Genomic DNA, 17,294 nt, shown 5'->3' on the forward strand with positions numbered 1-17,294 from the left:
TTTTCATAATAAACATATGCAATGCAGCAATGCAAAATGAAAAGATGAGTTGAAAGACACAAAAAATGGACCTTAAACATTCCAGTCCAAATGGCTGGCTTAAGGTTCAAATATTTATTGAACATCTGAACATTGTTAATGCAAGACAATGAAAAGTATTGGAAATGGTGTACAAGAGAAAACAGGAGACGTTAAAAAATGAAAACAAAAACAATACAAATGTGGATAAGCACTGAGCTCCTTTGCACCATTCTCAGAATCGCAATGACTGCTAATTTTTTGGCCGATGTATCACATAGAGACACAGAACTCATTTTAAAACAGAAGGCGAAAAGAACAGCAACTGATTGCTCTCAAAGTGTGTGTTTAAATGTGAGGTATTCTGAGCTTGTCGTACTACTTACTGAATTTGACATAAAAACAGAATTTTCACATATTGTCAATACCTTCCTTTAAAAAAGTCATGATAATAATAGTATAGAACACAGTCCCAGTACAGTACAGATTTGATTATCATATAGAAAAATACAATGAAAAACCAACAAAAACATTGCAAATAAATTTGTTCTCTGGAGCTCCACATTTACACATAAAATAAAAATCTATAAACTCCAAGACCAGTTGGGAAACTGATACATAAAGTCATTTTTTAAAAGATCTCTTGCTTTAATAAAGAGAACCTTGCCTATGCAGACATCATTTTCAACAATTAAATAAAATTAAATTAGCAAGAAGGGATCCACTGTATACAACAAAGCTTGCATAATTATACACATTTTTAAAAAAGCTTACTATTAAAACTAAATCTTTATGAATATTTTTAAGATATTAATTACAGCTATTAGGGGATTTGTACAAAAGCATACAAAGTACTTTTAAAATGATTCAGAACCTTAAGATGTTTGGCTTGAAGACAAAACTATGTTGACTGAAATCACTTTTAATATGCTTAAAATGTTTGTATTAAAATATTCCCTTAAAATATAGCAGGCACCTAAATCAATGCCACTATTTTTGTGGAGTAGTGTAAGGGGACACCTAGCTTCAAAAGACAAACCTACCACAGAAGTCTGAATCTTTGTTGGCAGCATAGCAAGAGCACCAGGTTAGCATCTCTTTTTCATTTTTTGTTGAGGTTTTTCCCCCGAGCACCATGGATGAGAGATGGGAGGTAGACCGATTCTCTGACATCCGTCATGAATCCACATACCTAAACAGTTCTGTGGTGTAAGGGTGTTGACATGCAAGGCTTTAGAGTGTGGCCAGAGAGAGGGATGGATCAGGACAGAAATAACTGCGTGTTTACCAACTGTCCGCCAGCATAGCCAATTCCACAATGCTTTTGAGCCACACCCCAATTTTGACATCACTCCCTGCTTCTAAACACATTAGGATCTGTGGACACACACCTGGCACAGAGAGACATGGATCAGCACACCTGTTCATGGCCCACACATGGGTTCACACTTAAAGAGTATATAAACGGGTAGCTGTTCACTTCACCGGTCCAAACAAATACTGATAGAGCTCCAGATAATGACAGGAAAAATGAACTTAAATTGGAGGAAGATAAAAATACTCCAATAAAACAATACCCCTGAATTGCCTAAAATAATTACCAACAAATGTCAAGATTCTTTTTTCATTTCTATTGCACTTAAAGATTATTTCTTTACATAAGACATAAATGTATAAGTAAAGTAAATGGGATAAGTATATATATGTACACACGTATAGTTGTTCCCAATTACTTTAATTCCTCTCTTTATTGGGATGTAGAACCTTGGTACTAAAATTACATGATATGAATAAGTTAATATATTGTCCATAAAATATTTTTTTTGGCATAATTTCATCCAAACTATCCAGAATATCCAGGACTTGCAAGAACAAAAGGAAAAGTTCCTGAAAAGCACAAAGAATGTATTTTCCATAATGTCAATTGTGCGAGAAATCCCAGTTTCTCTTCATTTATAAGAATGCCCCAGTCTTCTTGGCAACCATATCCTTTCAAAGCAGTCCCAGAAAACAACGAAAACCAAGGGACAGGGTTTTTTTTTTATTCTCCTGAATGCTGAAAATGGAAATGAATCTCCCCTTGTTCACTGTGGGAAGGAGCTATTTGTTCACACGCAGAGATGCCTAACTTAGAGGAAGCAGGCAGGTCCCACCTCTAGGTGGTAACGTGACCCGGTTTTGGTATTGGGCAAATTGTACACATTTACAATGGGGAGCAGGCTGGGTTCCTGGGTACGGAACACAAAATGCGTCTGATGCCAGCGTCCATCTTTGAGCTGAAAAAAGAAGACATTATAAAGTGTTATTAGTGACAAATGATAGGAGGGTATAGAGACATATTTACATTAATTAATTTAGTTGATGTTTTTCTCTGAAGCAACTTATAATATTAAGCTACTTACAGTTACTGACCCCTTTATACATCTTTGTAATTTCACTGGAGAAATTAAGGGTAATTACCTCTCTCAAGGGTACTACAGCTAGAGAGGGGACTCAAACTCGAAACCTTTGGGTCTAAAGAAAGTAGTTATAACCACTACACTACTGGTTGCTTATAGAAAAACATATGAACTCATATGTGACACAATCCATTTTGCGTTGGCAAAAATATGTTTTTTTTGAGGTAGTAATTTAAAAAGTTACATCACCGGGAATAATGACAGTGCTTTCTAAGTCATGTAAAAATAAATAAATTTCAGAAAGTGTATTATTAAGGAAACACAGAAAAATATGGAGACCCTAAAGCTATTCATCCCTTTTCCTAATTTACTGTACTAGATTTATTGCAGTGAAACATGTTAAAGCTATTCTAAATTTTAGGTGTATTATCTAGTTTTTGACAACATGCAGTCTTATCACAGGACTACAAAAACAGTCCTAAAGAAGGGAGACTATAAAGAGGGTGGACATACCCAACAATCATCCTGTAACACTTTAGGCTCCACAGCCCCTCCTGCCTCAATAACTTGGCCATTCCAAGCTTTGAAGAGTACAGACTTCTGGGAAGCCGGCTCAGAAGCATTGGACTTCCACACTGGCACATTCAAGCAGTGGATGATGATGTGCTGGACTGCCTCCGAACTCAGCAGGTGCACAAAGTTCATTTGGACGCGGCCGATGCCAATTTCCAACTTCATGCAAAGGTGAATGACAGCATGGCAAAATTTGTCAGAATCAAGAACACAGAAGTGACCTGACATAAGTAACAATGTCCATCAATTCTGAAAAGTGTGGAAAGCTTAACAAAAATGTGGCAGCAGTCAATGACACCACAGTAGACTTTTCTGCTGTTCTATGCTATTACACTATTTTCAGTGTTGTAAAGCTATTATGCAACAAAACACACACACTGAAACCGCTTGTCCTGAACAGGGTCACAGCAAACTGTAGCCTAACCCAGAAACACAGGGCACATGGCTGGAGGGGACACACCCAGGATGGGACGCCAGCCCATCAAAAGGCACCTCAAGCAGGACTTGAACCCCAGACCCACCAGAGAGCAGGACCTGGTCAAGCCCACTGCGCCACCACATCCACACAACAGAAAGCAAACACCAATTTATTTTGAGAAAAGTACTGTAAACATTTCTACTGGCTTTTCTGTCCTGTTATAAGGACTCTGAATGGTATTGGTCCCCCTCTATGATTCGAAACAGGCCTTTACCATATTTTTTCCATGCTTGGTTTGATGTGGCTCTGGGAATTTTATTCTTCCATATGTTTAATCAAGTCAGAATACAATTGCCATTTCTGAACATACTCTTCACATGCACTGAGTTCAAATATTCTGCCAAATTTTTACAGTTGGATAAGCAGAAAATTTAGCGTGTTTTTTGTTGAATAACTGAAAATCTTTGATTGTGTTAAATGCAGCAGTCCCTTCCCTTTAATTAAATTGATTTTTATAAGCAAGTGGTGACTGGACTTAAATGCCTGTAGCTGACCTAGCTTTACAACATTCCCACTTCATTTAATTACTCAGAAGAGACAAGCTGGAGGGTAGGTACCTTTGAGACTGTTAGTGGCCTAAGGCAGGTCTGTCCTCCGCCAGTAAAATTACAGGTCACCTCTATGGTGTCTGAGGCACACCCCAGATTTGGATCAATCCAATATGTACCTGAGAAAACATTTCAACACAGCAAACGCAATGATGCAATGAAGAAAATGATGCGGGAGAACGCTGAAGCGGCAAGATTAAGAGGAACTAACTTACCGTCACTCAGTCTTTGCTCACAGTCCTTAAGGTCTCGGCAGATGCGGGCAGGGTTGTCGCGGGTGCCCAGTGGGTTTTTGAGGCTCTGCACCAGGTTACTGAGGTAGTGGAGGGTCTTAAAGATCTCTGTTCCCTGGTCCAGCATGGGGAGGTCTATTCCCTGGTGGCTCTGCAAAATGGACAGCAAAAAAATACATCAGGTTCACAGAAGAGCAATACAACAACTCAGCCTGAGTTCCTTTGCACAGCAAAACCTCAGCCCAAAAGTCATCAAGATTAAATCTACTTAATCATTTAGGTCATGAGAATACAGGTTGATTTACCTCTTTCCTGAGTGCAGTGTTTGAGTCAATAAACACTTGAAAAGCAGCCTCAAGATGGTCGTGTTTCTGAGTAAAAATAACAAATTTATTTTTGCATAAATGCTACAACATGAACTACTAGAAGAAGGTAACATCTTACTTGCAAATAATTATGGGAAATACCAGGTGTTTGGTGAAAAAACTTGCAATTTGAAAAACTGTTAAAAATGATTATTTCTGCTGTCCACAGAATATTTTTTGAAAACATAAACCTATAAGTTCTATATTACACATGTTTCTCATAGGTTATGGGTTTCTGATTTTTGGCTGTGGCTTAGTTCACACCAGTAACACTCCTTTTCTTTGAACAGCATAGCTTTTATTACTACAACCATGAATAATATAGCTACTTCAAGTACAGCTGATAATACTGTTAAAACATAAACAATTTTTTTTTTCTTTTTGCGCATTTACAAATAACTGTATTAACATCAAAGGCAATTAATATGTTTCTGAGGAGCTCATTCACCACTAAGAATAATATCAGTGCCCTAAGGCTATGTGGAAAAGTGTATTTCAAAGAAATGACTGAGAAGAAAAAACTTACAAATGACAGAGGAATTCCTGGGGGTCCCTTAAAATAATTTAAAAAAAACAGAATCAATTAAAAACACAATCATGCATATAAAATATAATCTATGAGTAAAGTGTAAAGAAGACTCACTGGGGGTCCAGGAGGACCACGAGGTCCAGGAGGTCCCTAAAAACCATAATGAAAAAATACATTTCATATATGAAAATTTAGTGGCTCAGGATACATCTAATACCTATTCTTGACCAAAGTTGAATATTGGTTAAAATGTAGGTCAGTGAGAACAGCAATCAAAAATAGTACTAAAATAAAAATCATATTAAGCCATACCCTTGGTCCTTGTACACCCTGTTGACAAAGGACAAAAGATACAGTTAGTGTGTGTACTATATTCAATACAATAGCATAACTTAGGAAATCTTACAACTGCTTTGCTATCCTTTTTATAGCCAAACGTAAAAAAAATGGTTTATCACATACCATTACATCACTCATTTGTTAAATAACACAGTTACAAAGAACCAAAAAAGACATGCTGATATAAAATAGGGAATGGAAACAGAAGCTCACCATCTCCCCTCGACTGCCCTTGTCTCCCTTGGGTCCCTAAATGGAAAATGTGGCGCTGTTTGTCACTGCAGTACTGAAGCAAAGAACACGAATCATCTAACTGAAGAGTTATGGTTGAGATACCTACTGGATTACCACTGGGGCCAATTATTCCACTTGGACCCATTATGCCTTGCTTTCCCTAAACAAACACAGAGATGAAGTCAGCAAGGAAAAGGCTACCATGCTTTCCGAAGTAATCTGATATGTCAATTTATATTGACATTTTTAAGCTCACCATCAAGCCTTGTGGACCCCGGGGCCCCTGTATTCCTACTGCTCCAATGTCTCCTGGAGGGCCCTAGAAACAAGGGGTAAATTGTTGGCAAAATATATATAACAAGAAACCCTTTAAAAAAAATCTATATTTGTCACTATTGACACTTAAAATGCATTGACCAGAAGCAAAATGCAATAGCTTCTAATTTTTTAAACAGGTACAATTTTTAAAATTGCTTGAACGGGTACAATAAAACAAATTTTAAAAAACACAGTTTTTTTAAATTTTTTTTTACAAAAGTCATGGAAGAAATGACTTGGACTTGAGTGAAGTGTTACACTAAAAGCAATGGAAACAAAATAATGGAACGCAAATGGACTGTACTGCTACACTATAATCAGTAATTATTCTCATAATAATTATTATTATGTTTGCAGACATGTGTAATAAGTTTAGTGGGCTGTCTGCTAGCTGTCTCCATCTATGTAGCACTGTTTCTTTTCTCACAGAAACTCTGGGGAGAAGAAAAGCTTTCAGTTTCGGTGGTGTTTAAATGTTGCTGACAACATTGACACATGTGGTTGTGTGGTAAAGTGGTAAAGTTCTCCAGGAAAATTGTATTCATTCAAACCACTCAGATTTGCCAGCTTCATCAAAAAAATCAAATGTGTTTTCTTTTAATCAGTTGGCTTCCACACCATCCCACATATAGATTATCCTCTCTGATCCTTTAACTAATACCATAGTTTTGGCTTATTTGGACTTAAACTACATTTTACTTGCTAATGCACAACAAACAGTGTAATAAATAGACAGTCAATAGGATATGATATACACTAGCCTTTAAAAGTTTGGAATCACCTTAAAATTTTAATGTTTTTGAAAGAATTTATTTTTTTTTAATGAAGGTACCATTAAATTGATTTAAAAATATAGCAAAGACATCATTACTAACATTGCATATGGCAACTGCAGCTAGAAATGACTGATCTATATTTTATTATTGACATATGACTGTAAAACCCAACTTTTAGCAGCCGCTACTCCAGTGTCCTCATGGTAAACCGTATTGTTAATGGTAGAGAAACTTTTGGAATTGTGTTAGCACAGCTGAAACCCACTGTTCTGTTCAAGAAAGTAAATAAATTGTCTTTTCATCGGTGGTAAGGTTCTGGCATTCCTTAAGTTAATTTCTGGATTCAAAAATGACCAAAATAAAACAGCTTTCTCAAGAAACACACACACACACACACACATTTTCAGAACCGCTTGTCCCTCACGGGGTCACGGGGAACCGGAGCCTACCCGGTAACACAGGGCGTAAGGCCAGAGGGGGAGGGGACACACCCAGGACGGGACGCCAGTCCGTCGCAAGGCACCCCAAGCGGGACTCGAACCCCAGACCCACAAGAGAGCAGGACCGCGGTCCAACCCACTGCGCCACCGCACCCCTTTTCTCAAGAAACATGGGAGTCAATTGTTGTTTCATGAAATGAAGGTTATTCCATGCATCGGACTGCTAAGAAACTGAACATTTCATACAAAGGTGTCCACTATTGTCTTTAGAGAAGAGGGCTGTAACATGCGGAGGCGGGCAGGGAGGGGGGCGGAGTCCAGGATAAGCCAGCCGCAGCTGGGGCTAATTACAACCTCTATTTCTCCCACCCCGGACCCGTCAGTAGGGAGACGAGAGAGACGGAGGAGGAAAAGAGAGAGAGAGAGAGAGAGAGAGAGAGAGAGAGAGAGAGAGAGAGAGAGAGAGAGACACCATGATCCCAACCACAACCACAAAGCACTGTCCTTGTCTACCAGTTCCCGGTTCCCCCCTTTCCCCCACTGTTATCTTCCCCTGCACGGTCCTAAATAAAGTCGCCGCGAGGCAAGCACCTCACCATTTTCCTGCCTCCTCTGTCACAAGGGCAAACTGGATCTAACCAGGACAGAAAAAGATGCGGAAGGCCCAGATGCACAGGATAAGTACATCTGAGTTTGTAGCTGAAAAACAGATGCCTTACAAGTCCTCACCTGGCTGCTTCCTTAAATAGTACACACCACCTGCAGTGAAAAGATGCTCCAAGATGCTGGCCTTAGAGGCAGAATTTCCATTTATTCATTTAGCTGACATTTTCTCCAAAGCAACTTACAGTGTTCAGGTTACACTTATCTATCCATTTATACAGCTGGGTAATTTTACTGGAGCAATTCAGGGTAAGTACTTTGCTCAAGGGTACTACAGCCAGAGGTAAGGCTTAAACCTGCAACCTTTGGGTCCAAAGACAGTAGCTTTAACCATTACACTACCAGCTCTCCATCCCAGAGTCAAAGGAAAACTGGCAAATTGACAAAGAAAAGGTTAAAATGGACAAAAGAACGCAGACACTGGATGGTGGACTAGAAAAGAGTATTATGGACAAATGCATCTCAGTCTTTACTGTTGCAGAAAACAACTGGTATTTGGTATTTGGTTAGTAATGATGTCTCGACTATGCTTTTAAATCAGTTTAATGGTACCTTGATGAAAAAAAGTAAAAATTCTTTCAAAAACACAAAAAAATTCCGGGTCATTCTAAACTTTTGAGTGCTAGTGTAGTTTCCTGCTTCCCGATACGTGAAATATTAAGCAAATGTAACAATTCCAACAGGATGTAAAGTTGTTTTACAAGGAAATAAAAGATGCGAGTAAAACAACATTTTCTGTCAAGCAGAAACACAACTTAGTGTTTTGGCTCTCCACTAAGCCACAAAAGAATAAGAAAATGAAAGACAGTGTCCTTGTTGAGGCTGTAGAACAGGTTAATTGTAATAAGCCAGGCGGCATGACAAACTGCGGAAGAGCAAACCAATCCTTTAAGCCATTTGGTTTTGATTTGCTGACACTTAAAATGCAGGCTATTACCTACAAGAGTCAAGAAGTGGTCTGTACTTTGATTTCTGAAGCACATTTCAGGCTATGTTGTATTCAGCATGGATTGCATGTCATGTGATCATACTTGATTCAACTGAAAAACTACAGTTCACATCCTTCTAAGCAATGTATAAGCTTAAGGCTGCCTGAAGAGCATTTTGTAGCCCCTTTGGATTCCTGCAACATCTCGTTTGTAATTATGGGCCTCATAATCCATTTCACGCCTCGTGACCTCAGCTTGGTGTAACAAATGAACAATAACTGGCCTGCATGCTGAAAGGAAACGTTGAATCATTTGGTTTTCAGTTTATGGGGCCCTGAAGTGCTGATTTACTGGCTGTAGGCAAAGTTAAGGCTTACTACAAGAGGCTGTGTTTGAACAGCTGTACTTCACCTAAAGAGGAAATACAGTATTATTAGCTAAATGACATAAACAGAATTTTCAAGTCTTCTTTAAAAGAACCCATAAGTTTTGTGCTCTCTAACCCTTCTTACAGACCTTTCGAAACTTATGACAGTTCTCGCTAAACACACTCTATTATAGTGCTCTTGTTTACTCACTGTAAATATGTTATTTAATACTGAGTATCGTCAGTGCTTTCTGAGCGTATTAAATTAGAAGCACATTCTTGGAAGGAGTTCATAAAACCTTATTTAGTTCTTCCGAAGAAGAGTTTACAAATGATGGCTAATGTTGCAGAATTCAAAACATTTAATCAGAGCACATGGACAAAGTTCCAAATTTCTACAAATTACACGTACTTTTAATTTCTCTAACTGATGATCCTTTCCAGCATAATATACACGAATGGAACAGTAGAAATATCAAACTAATGCCAAATAGTGATTGGTGCCATGGTGATTCAGAGCCTACCCTGGAAACATAGGGTACAAGGTACACCCTGGATTTGATACCATCGCAGGGCAATCATGCACATGGATTCACTCACACAGTCCCAAACAATGGGCAATTCTCTAAAAATGTGTGAATTGTGGAAATATCCAAAGGAAACTAAAGCAAACATGGGGAGAACATGCAAACTCTGTACAAGCAGAGCTGGATTCTAACCCACACCTTAAAGCACAATGCTGACACTGCAAGGCACCAGTGCTAGATAATGTGCCACTGTGCTGCCTTGCAAAGAGATCAATGAGACAAAATGAAAGAGACAAAAGATCTTTATTGAATAAATTGTACCTTTGGTCCAAACTCCCCAGGAATCCCCGGAAACCCTCGTTCTCCTGTGTCACCCTGGAAAATCATTGCATTTAACAAAAATGTTATTAATAGCAGCAATTCTAATGGTATTATGGCATTCACAAAGACAACAAAATGAATGCTTTACCAGCAGCTTTAGAGTAGCATAAATCTGTCAAAGGAATTTATTATTATTGTTTTTGTATTTAAGTAGCCTAAGTAGTAGACGTAAAATGCCCTTCTGATTATCAGTTCTTTAACTTCATGTCAGGCTAACCGGTAGACATGTTCTAGGCATATTATGAAGCATCCTATTAGTCAAAACATCAGTTCCCCACAATTAACGTAGTCTCATATCCTTAGCACTACAACAGGATGGTTACATCAGGTTGGGCTACTGCTGGGGTCACTAGTCATACTCACAGGCTGGCCTTTTGCCCCCTTGTCACCCTGTTTCCCTGGCAGTCCCATCCCTCCGACAGACCCCCGCTTCCCTGGAGGTCCCGCCTGGCCAGGAAGGCCCCTCTCACCCTGTGATCACCACAGAGGAAGAAACAGGAATACACCCAACTCATCAAGTACTGTCAAGTATAGTCAAGACAGAGAGTAACCAGAGAGTAGAGTCTGGCATGGTGGACAACAGCGAAAGCTGGCTTTGTTGCAGTCTATAAGAAAAACAAGGAGAACTAGACCTCCCCGGTACTCAGATACAATATTAGTATGAAAACTAAGGTAAAACAAGGCAAATGGCTGAATTTAGATATGAGCTGATTTCAAAATATTGGTAAGGCCATTACAGGTCATTGGCCATTACAGTGCCCCTATGTGGGTAATGTTGCAATTCTGCAGTATCTGCTTTCTCACCTTTGGTCCAAAGGTACCTTGATCACCTGGCAAACCTGGCACACCAACTTTTCCCCGGGCTCCGAAGTTGCCAGGCTGGCCAATTTCTCCATCATCTCCCTGCTCTCCCTATGGTATCAGGACAGAAAAATCCAAAAAAGCATGGTGATGGCAGGGACTTTGTTAGGAAGAGAACGACCATCCACATGAGATGTATAGAAGGCAAAAATCTGAATAAAAGCCTGCTGCTCTGACAGCAGAGTCTCTTACCGGCATGCCTTTGGACCCATCCTTGCCTGGGATCCCATCCACCCCTGGGTTGCCTTCTAGTCCCTCTCGGCCTGCTACCCCTCTTGGGCCAGGAGGACCAATAGGACCCTGTTTCAGGCACAAGAAACAATAGCATTAACTTATGCTCCCCACTCTGTCGACTTCAGGACATACTGCAATGAGCAACATTAGCATCGAGATGCTTTAATTTCACTTTGCTACTATTCATTCAACTGTCATCAAATTCCTTGGCTTTCTGTTACTACAAATTCTAGTTTGCACAGAAGAAAGAAGCATTTCTTTTCAGCCCATGGTTTACAGAACATCTGATTTGTATCACAGACACTGAGAAGTGCTAACACAGTGCCAGAATCGCTGGGGAGCATCAATCTAAGACAGCATGAACCAAGCAAGTGCAAGAAATGACCAAAGGAAGGACTTCGAAAGACAAAGAAAGAGATTTGTCTTACCGGTGGTCCTCTGCTTCCGGATGCCCCTCGAGGGCCTGGCTTGCCTTTCTGACCCTAGATCAGAGGCAGGAGAGAGTATGTGACAGAGGACTGGGCCAGGCTGTGCTGTCTGTTCAGCCTCTATAAACAATTTTGTAGATCCACAATGCCACATGTCATCAGTCCCCATAGGCTTACGCATATGTGAGAGAAGAAAGGTCACACAAAAAACACTGTTTCCATGTGTTCAATAGCTTAACAAATGACATATGTATTTCCATACAACTCAACTGAACGCTGACATAGTTATGTTCTCAAGCCAGATTCATGTTATGATTCACACAAATTTGCTCATGATGGATGGAATCTTAAAAATGAAGTCCAGGCTCAATGTTCAGATGCGAACATTATGCACCAAGTGATACAAAGCTATAGAAGACTGAACACAGTGTTGGGTTCTTACTTCACTGCCCTTGGATCCTTTAGGTCCTTGCTTCCCTGGATGTCCAGGATCTCCCTAATGGAAATGGTTAATACACATCTGTGAACCAATTGCAAAAGCTTATTGTGAGAACTGTATGTGTATATAAAAACACAATGGTTATGTGTCAAGAAAAGCTTTCCTGTTTTTAGAAACTGGGAGAGCCTTCTTATAAGCAAATGCAGATAATGTGTATAAAAACTAGAAGACACAAATTATGTCCATTATTCACACTGTGAACCAAGCTGATGTGAATTAAAGTCTGTGCAATTTATATACATACAGACTTATTAAAGTGCAGGCAGACAGAAATAGAAACAATATTTTAATCTAAGTAATGTAAAGTAAGGAATGTAACACCGGTTAAATATGCCAGGCAAAAAGTTTGGTTAACAAGTGGTTATGTCATAGCCTAATCAGAAAGAAGCTTTTTTATATTATGATGTAAGAGAAAAGATCAAATTTAACTCATACAAACTAAAGCAGTATAGTAGTCATGAAAGTTAAATAGAAATGTATGCTTTCACTAATGTCCGTCAAGTTTATGTGACTTCATTTAGCAGACGTTTTCTTCAAAGCATCTGGAGGAACCCCATGCAGACTCCACACAGACTGAGCAGGGGTCAAACCCACATTCTCTCACACCACCCAGGTACTGTGAGACAGCATCGCTACTCACTGTGCCACCGTTCCATCATAAAAATACATGTTACAAATGCAGTAGTATGCATAGGTTTACTGCAAAAAGAAGTTGGTTTTGAAAGCTGTTTACTCACAGGCATACCAGGGGCTCCAGGCTTTCCTCTTTCTCCATCCACACCTTGCTGACCCTATAGAGTAGACATGGTCATACCGAAATAAGCACATGCAGACACACACATTGTCTGAAACCGCTTGTCCCATACGGGGTCGCGGGGAGCCGGAGCCTAACCCAGCAACACAGGGCATAAGGCTGAAGGGGGGGACACACACACCCAGGACTGGACGCCAGTCTGTCGCAAGGCACCCCAAGCGGGTCCCAAACCCCAGACTCACTGAAGAGCAGGACCCGGTTAAACCGGCTGCGCCACTGCGCCCCTCTACTGAAATAAGCACTTGCCCCAATTCACCGAATTTCTGAAACCCTCTGTCATGTAAACTACAGGTACACATGATGAAATCCAGTGGATTGTTTCTCAGTGATCGTTTGTCAGACTGACTCCATCCAAAAAATGAAAAACACCATCACTGAACTTACTTGGTACCCGGGGTCCCCAGACTCCCCCCGTTCTCCTCGGCCTCCCACAGGACCCTGGGCAAGCATAAAAGATAAGATGAGGGAGAAATGAGCAAAATCTGTAAACCCTTACATTTGGGTTGTTTTTCAATAACTGCTTTGAAATAATTAAAGAAAGACTCACTCTATCACCTGGGGGACCAGGGGGACCTTCAACTTTCCCATCATCTCCTTGTTCCCCCTGGCAAAAAAGAAAGTAATGTAGAATGAGTGTGTCATTCTGAATCAGGGCACTTCAAGGTGAAGAATATTTCCTGATGAAAATAATGGTATCTTGAACCATGAATAAACTGAACAGCCACCCATGGTAAACGTAAAAATTAATTGACAATAGGAACTACAGTGTGCATATAGAAAGCTGCAGTGAGTTTAACATGACATCATTATTTTATGGTCTCACTAATTTAATAAGGGTAATGAATAATGCATCATATTCATAGTATTTCCAGTGTACATACACTTGGAAGAACAAAGGCAACATTGCTGGAGCTTGCTGCTGAAGAATTTATTGGAGAAAAACTAGGAAAATTTAATTTTAATAAACAGTCCCAGCACTAAACCATATAAACACTTGTGTAGAAAATATTTATTGAATTACATAATGACCTTTTATGTGGCATGAACCTGGAGAAAATAGTTCTGTTGCCCAATGGTAAGTAATTTCCTGGCAAAATCATGGATTGTTTTGAAAGACCATAGAATAAAATCTTGTCTAAGAAACAAGGGTTTGTGGAGACAAAAAATTCATGCATTTTAAAATGCATAGGATTTCATTCACTTTGCCTGCTCTGGATTAAGGATCAAGACAGTTGTGCTTGTATGACTTATTGATTTAACAAAATATGTTATTATACGTGAAAACACAGTACAAGAAAACTTAAAAAGATTTCACATCTTACAACTAAAACAATACATTTGTTTTAAAGGATGCACTTGTTTAATTGATTATTAAATAAATCTTTTTTACTATAACAATTTAGATCTGTTACTTTTGTGTAGAATTCCTATTTAGTATTAAAGCTCCTGACATTAAAAAGAAAAAAAATTAAAAGTTTTCTGTTACGCTACATTAAAGATCAAATGTGGGTCACAATAGGCATCATACAATAGAGTTTTATTAAGACAAGTTTTGCATGTGGAAACTATTCAGGCCCTAAGATTGTATGATGTAATAGTCTGGCTCATTTTTGCCTTTGCAAAAGCAGATTCTTATTTTGGCACACTTAAGGGACCCCTTGCAGTATGTGGTCTCAGGTGTGTTTCAAGCAAATGGGAATACTGTTTGATACAGGCAAGATATCAAACAGCTCTATCAAAAAGAATAAACTTGAGATGGACATCACTGCCTGTCATATGGTGAAGGACAATGATGGCTTTGGTGATGACAGGTGTTGTTGTCAACCCAAAATCACTATTGGGTGGAACCACCAAAGCACCAGTATTCTTTACTTCTGCCTTTAATTATTACTGATATCATGCCTAAATCACCAAAACAAAATGTTAAATGAAAGTGGTTCTTGTGAATTTTATGTGACTCTGCTTTTACAACAAACATAGGATGTAACAATGGGAAGCCTCACAAGTTCCAAAGACACTTTTCCAGAAAAAACTCATAATAGCTGGCAAAAAGTTCATCCTTTCCTTCTGTATTTCTCATTGTCTATAAACTATACGGTATGAGCATTCATAAGGGTATATGCCAACATACCCTAATAATGACAAGCAGCTTCTATCATCTACCTGTAAAAACAAAACCAACTTTTATGTTATCATGGATATTGCAAATTCTCAGATGCTAGGAATGTCTGGTGGTCATTCCTATGCCCTTATTAACCATGCCTTGATCCCCATGTTATGTTTATTGAGACTGAGAAAACAAATTGACACAAAGTGCAGGAAGTGTACCTTTTCACCTTTTGGTCCAGGAGACCCCATTGGCCCTTGTGGTCCTTGGTGGCCCTAGAGACACAAAGTACCCAAAGAGCAGACAGTTCAGACACCACCATCAGAATCAGAGTATACTGTCTTATTTGTGAACAACTAACATTATTTCTTGCAATCACCCGATGATATATGGAGCCTAAGTGATTTTGACCTTTTTTAGACATACTTGTCAGTACAAAAATGGTGACATATTTGTTAAGGCATAATAATTACTATTTGTGAAGATCATTTCTTGTCTGAGCCTATTGGCTTTAATCAGAGTGTCTATGCTTTGATACACATATTCCTGTGCTGCAAATTTTTTTATGGTATTTTCTTAATGTACTGCAACAAACTTAAATGAACATTAAGTCTTCATAACAATGGAAGGATCATAGGAGATATCCAATCAGAATGCTGCGCTTACCTCATAACCTGATATGCCAGGTTCCCCCTGTTGGCCCATGCGTCCAGGGGCACCCTATGAGCAGAGGAAGGGGTAGGGGGGCACGAAAATCAAGAGTCACCTTCACGGAAGATATTTTTATGCATAACAATGTTAACACCAACATATTTTTCTTTTATTTTTGTAACAGCAATTATTTTTATCTTGTCTTTTAATGCTATATTTTTAGTAATTCATTATTAGTAATTGCCTGTCCTATGCAGAGCTGCAGAAATCTCATATGCATAGAGTATGAGGCAGGGTAAATCAAAACAACTAATTTGGCTCATGGATGTTTATGAAATAAAGAAATAAAGTTCATAAGATCACTGCCTACGTCTTTCACTCTGCAAAGCACATGGAAGGAATGCTGTTAAAGGCACTGTATAGCTTTACTAACAAATGTATAACACTACATTTACATACAATGTATAGCACTAGATCTTCATTTAATCAGAAGAGTAAAGCTTTATTTATTATAATGTTAAGGAATATATGCTAGAGAAATTGATTATATGATTTAAATAACTGAGTTAATAACTTAAATTGGACTCAAAGAACCTAATTTTGACTCCCACTTCTGCTATAGTACCTTTGAGGTACTTAGGCTGAATTGCACCAGTATGCAGTGTATTACCCTGCTGTTTAAATGGGTAAAAACTTAACATTGTTTGTCACTTCCCGTCCTGGGTGTGTCCCCTCCCCCTCTGGCCTTACGTGCTGTGTTACCAGGTAGGCTCCGGTTCCCCGTGACCCCGTATGGGACAAGCGGTTCTGAAAATGTGTGTGTGTGTGTGTGTTTACCTAATCAGGTATTGCAATTGATTGGGATTGTCTGGAAATAAGTTTACATTTACTCCTTTAGCTGACGCTAAGTCCCAAAGTAACTTACAATTTTAAGCTACCTACAATTATTTACCTATTTATAGAGCTGGGCAATTTTACTGCAGCAATTTAGAGCAAGTACTTTACTGAAAAGTACTACAGCTGGAGGTGGGGTTGAAACCTACGACATGTAGGTCCAAAGCCAGCAGCTATATTATGCAACCAGCAGTACGAAGCAGTAGGAAGTGAATAAATTTTCTGCTGTAAAGTAAGCGCATAAATGGCAAAAATTCAGAATAATAAGCTGTTGTATAAAAAAAGGGTATATATTTTCATGAGCCATTGTGATATTCATTGTAAAGGAGCTCCACTCCAGGTGAACTTCCCTAGCTTTGTGCTCAGTAAAATCGAGATAGTGTCTAGACTGCTATGACCCTGACTTGGACAAGCTGTTCATGAGCGCATACTCTTCGATGGCAGAAAATTTCAGTTGCCCACATTACCGCAGGTCCGATGGTTCCTCTAGATCCTTTTGGCCCCACAAAACCTGCAGGTCCTTGTTCACCAATTGACCCGGTCTCTCCAAGGTGACCTTGATGACCTTTGGCACCCTAGAATGCACAGAAACTCAGATTAAGAGTCAAACAACTCAGTAATCAGTATAATAGACTGCAGTGAAGGCACAAACTAAATCACATCATACGGTATATAACAAAGGTAAAAGA

The 17,294-nt window shown here is 39.1% G+C and overlaps 1 protein-coding gene across 2 annotated transcripts in view; it reads right to left on the minus strand.

Moving 5' to 3' along the window:
• Positions 1-1,776: 1,776 nt before the first annotated feature.
• The window catches only part of col27a1b (collagen, type XXVII, alpha 1b), a 98,460-nt gene continuing 82,942 nt past the window's right edge, over positions 1,777-17,294 (minus strand). For both annotated transcript variants that reach the window (XM_018748439.2, XM_018748447.2), the window contains exons 39-61: positions 17,073-17,180; positions 15,727-15,780; positions 15,282-15,335; positions 13,501-13,557; positions 13,338-13,391; positions 12,877-12,930; positions 12,083-12,136; positions 11,641-11,694; positions 11,171-11,278; positions 10,922-11,029; positions 10,481-10,588; positions 10,058-10,111; positions 5,973-6,035; positions 5,823-5,876; positions 5,696-5,731; positions 5,456-5,473; positions 5,258-5,293; positions 5,141-5,167; positions 4,555-4,620; positions 4,232-4,400; positions 4,026-4,135; positions 2,931-3,149; positions 1,777-2,294 (exon numbers count right to left, since the gene is read on the minus strand). In XM_018748439.2, the coding sequence (XP_018603955.1) occupies positions 2,148-2,294; positions 2,931-3,149; positions 4,026-4,135; positions 4,232-4,400; positions 4,555-4,620; positions 5,141-5,167; positions 5,258-5,293; positions 5,456-5,473; positions 5,696-5,731; positions 5,823-5,876; positions 5,973-6,035; positions 10,058-10,111; positions 10,481-10,588; positions 10,922-11,029; positions 11,171-11,278; positions 11,641-11,694; positions 12,083-12,136; positions 12,877-12,930; positions 13,338-13,391; positions 13,501-13,557; positions 15,282-15,335; positions 15,727-15,780; positions 17,073-17,180 (1,812 nt within the window). In that variant the 3' untranslated portion in view covers positions 1,777-2,147. The remainder of the gene's footprint in view (positions 2,295-2,930; positions 3,150-4,025; positions 4,136-4,231; positions 4,401-4,554; positions 4,621-5,140; positions 5,168-5,257; positions 5,294-5,455; positions 5,474-5,695; positions 5,732-5,822; positions 5,877-5,972; positions 6,036-10,057; positions 10,112-10,480; positions 10,589-10,921; positions 11,030-11,170; positions 11,279-11,640; positions 11,695-12,082; positions 12,137-12,876; positions 12,931-13,337; positions 13,392-13,500; positions 13,558-15,281; positions 15,336-15,726; positions 15,781-17,072; positions 17,181-17,294) is intronic.

Source organism: Scleropages formosus, chromosome 6, assembly GCF_900964775.1.
Source record: "Scleropages formosus chromosome 6, fSclFor1.1, whole genome shotgun sequence".
NCBI classification, from domain to species: domain Eukaryota; kingdom Metazoa; phylum Chordata; class Actinopteri; order Osteoglossiformes; family Osteoglossidae; genus Scleropages; species Scleropages formosus.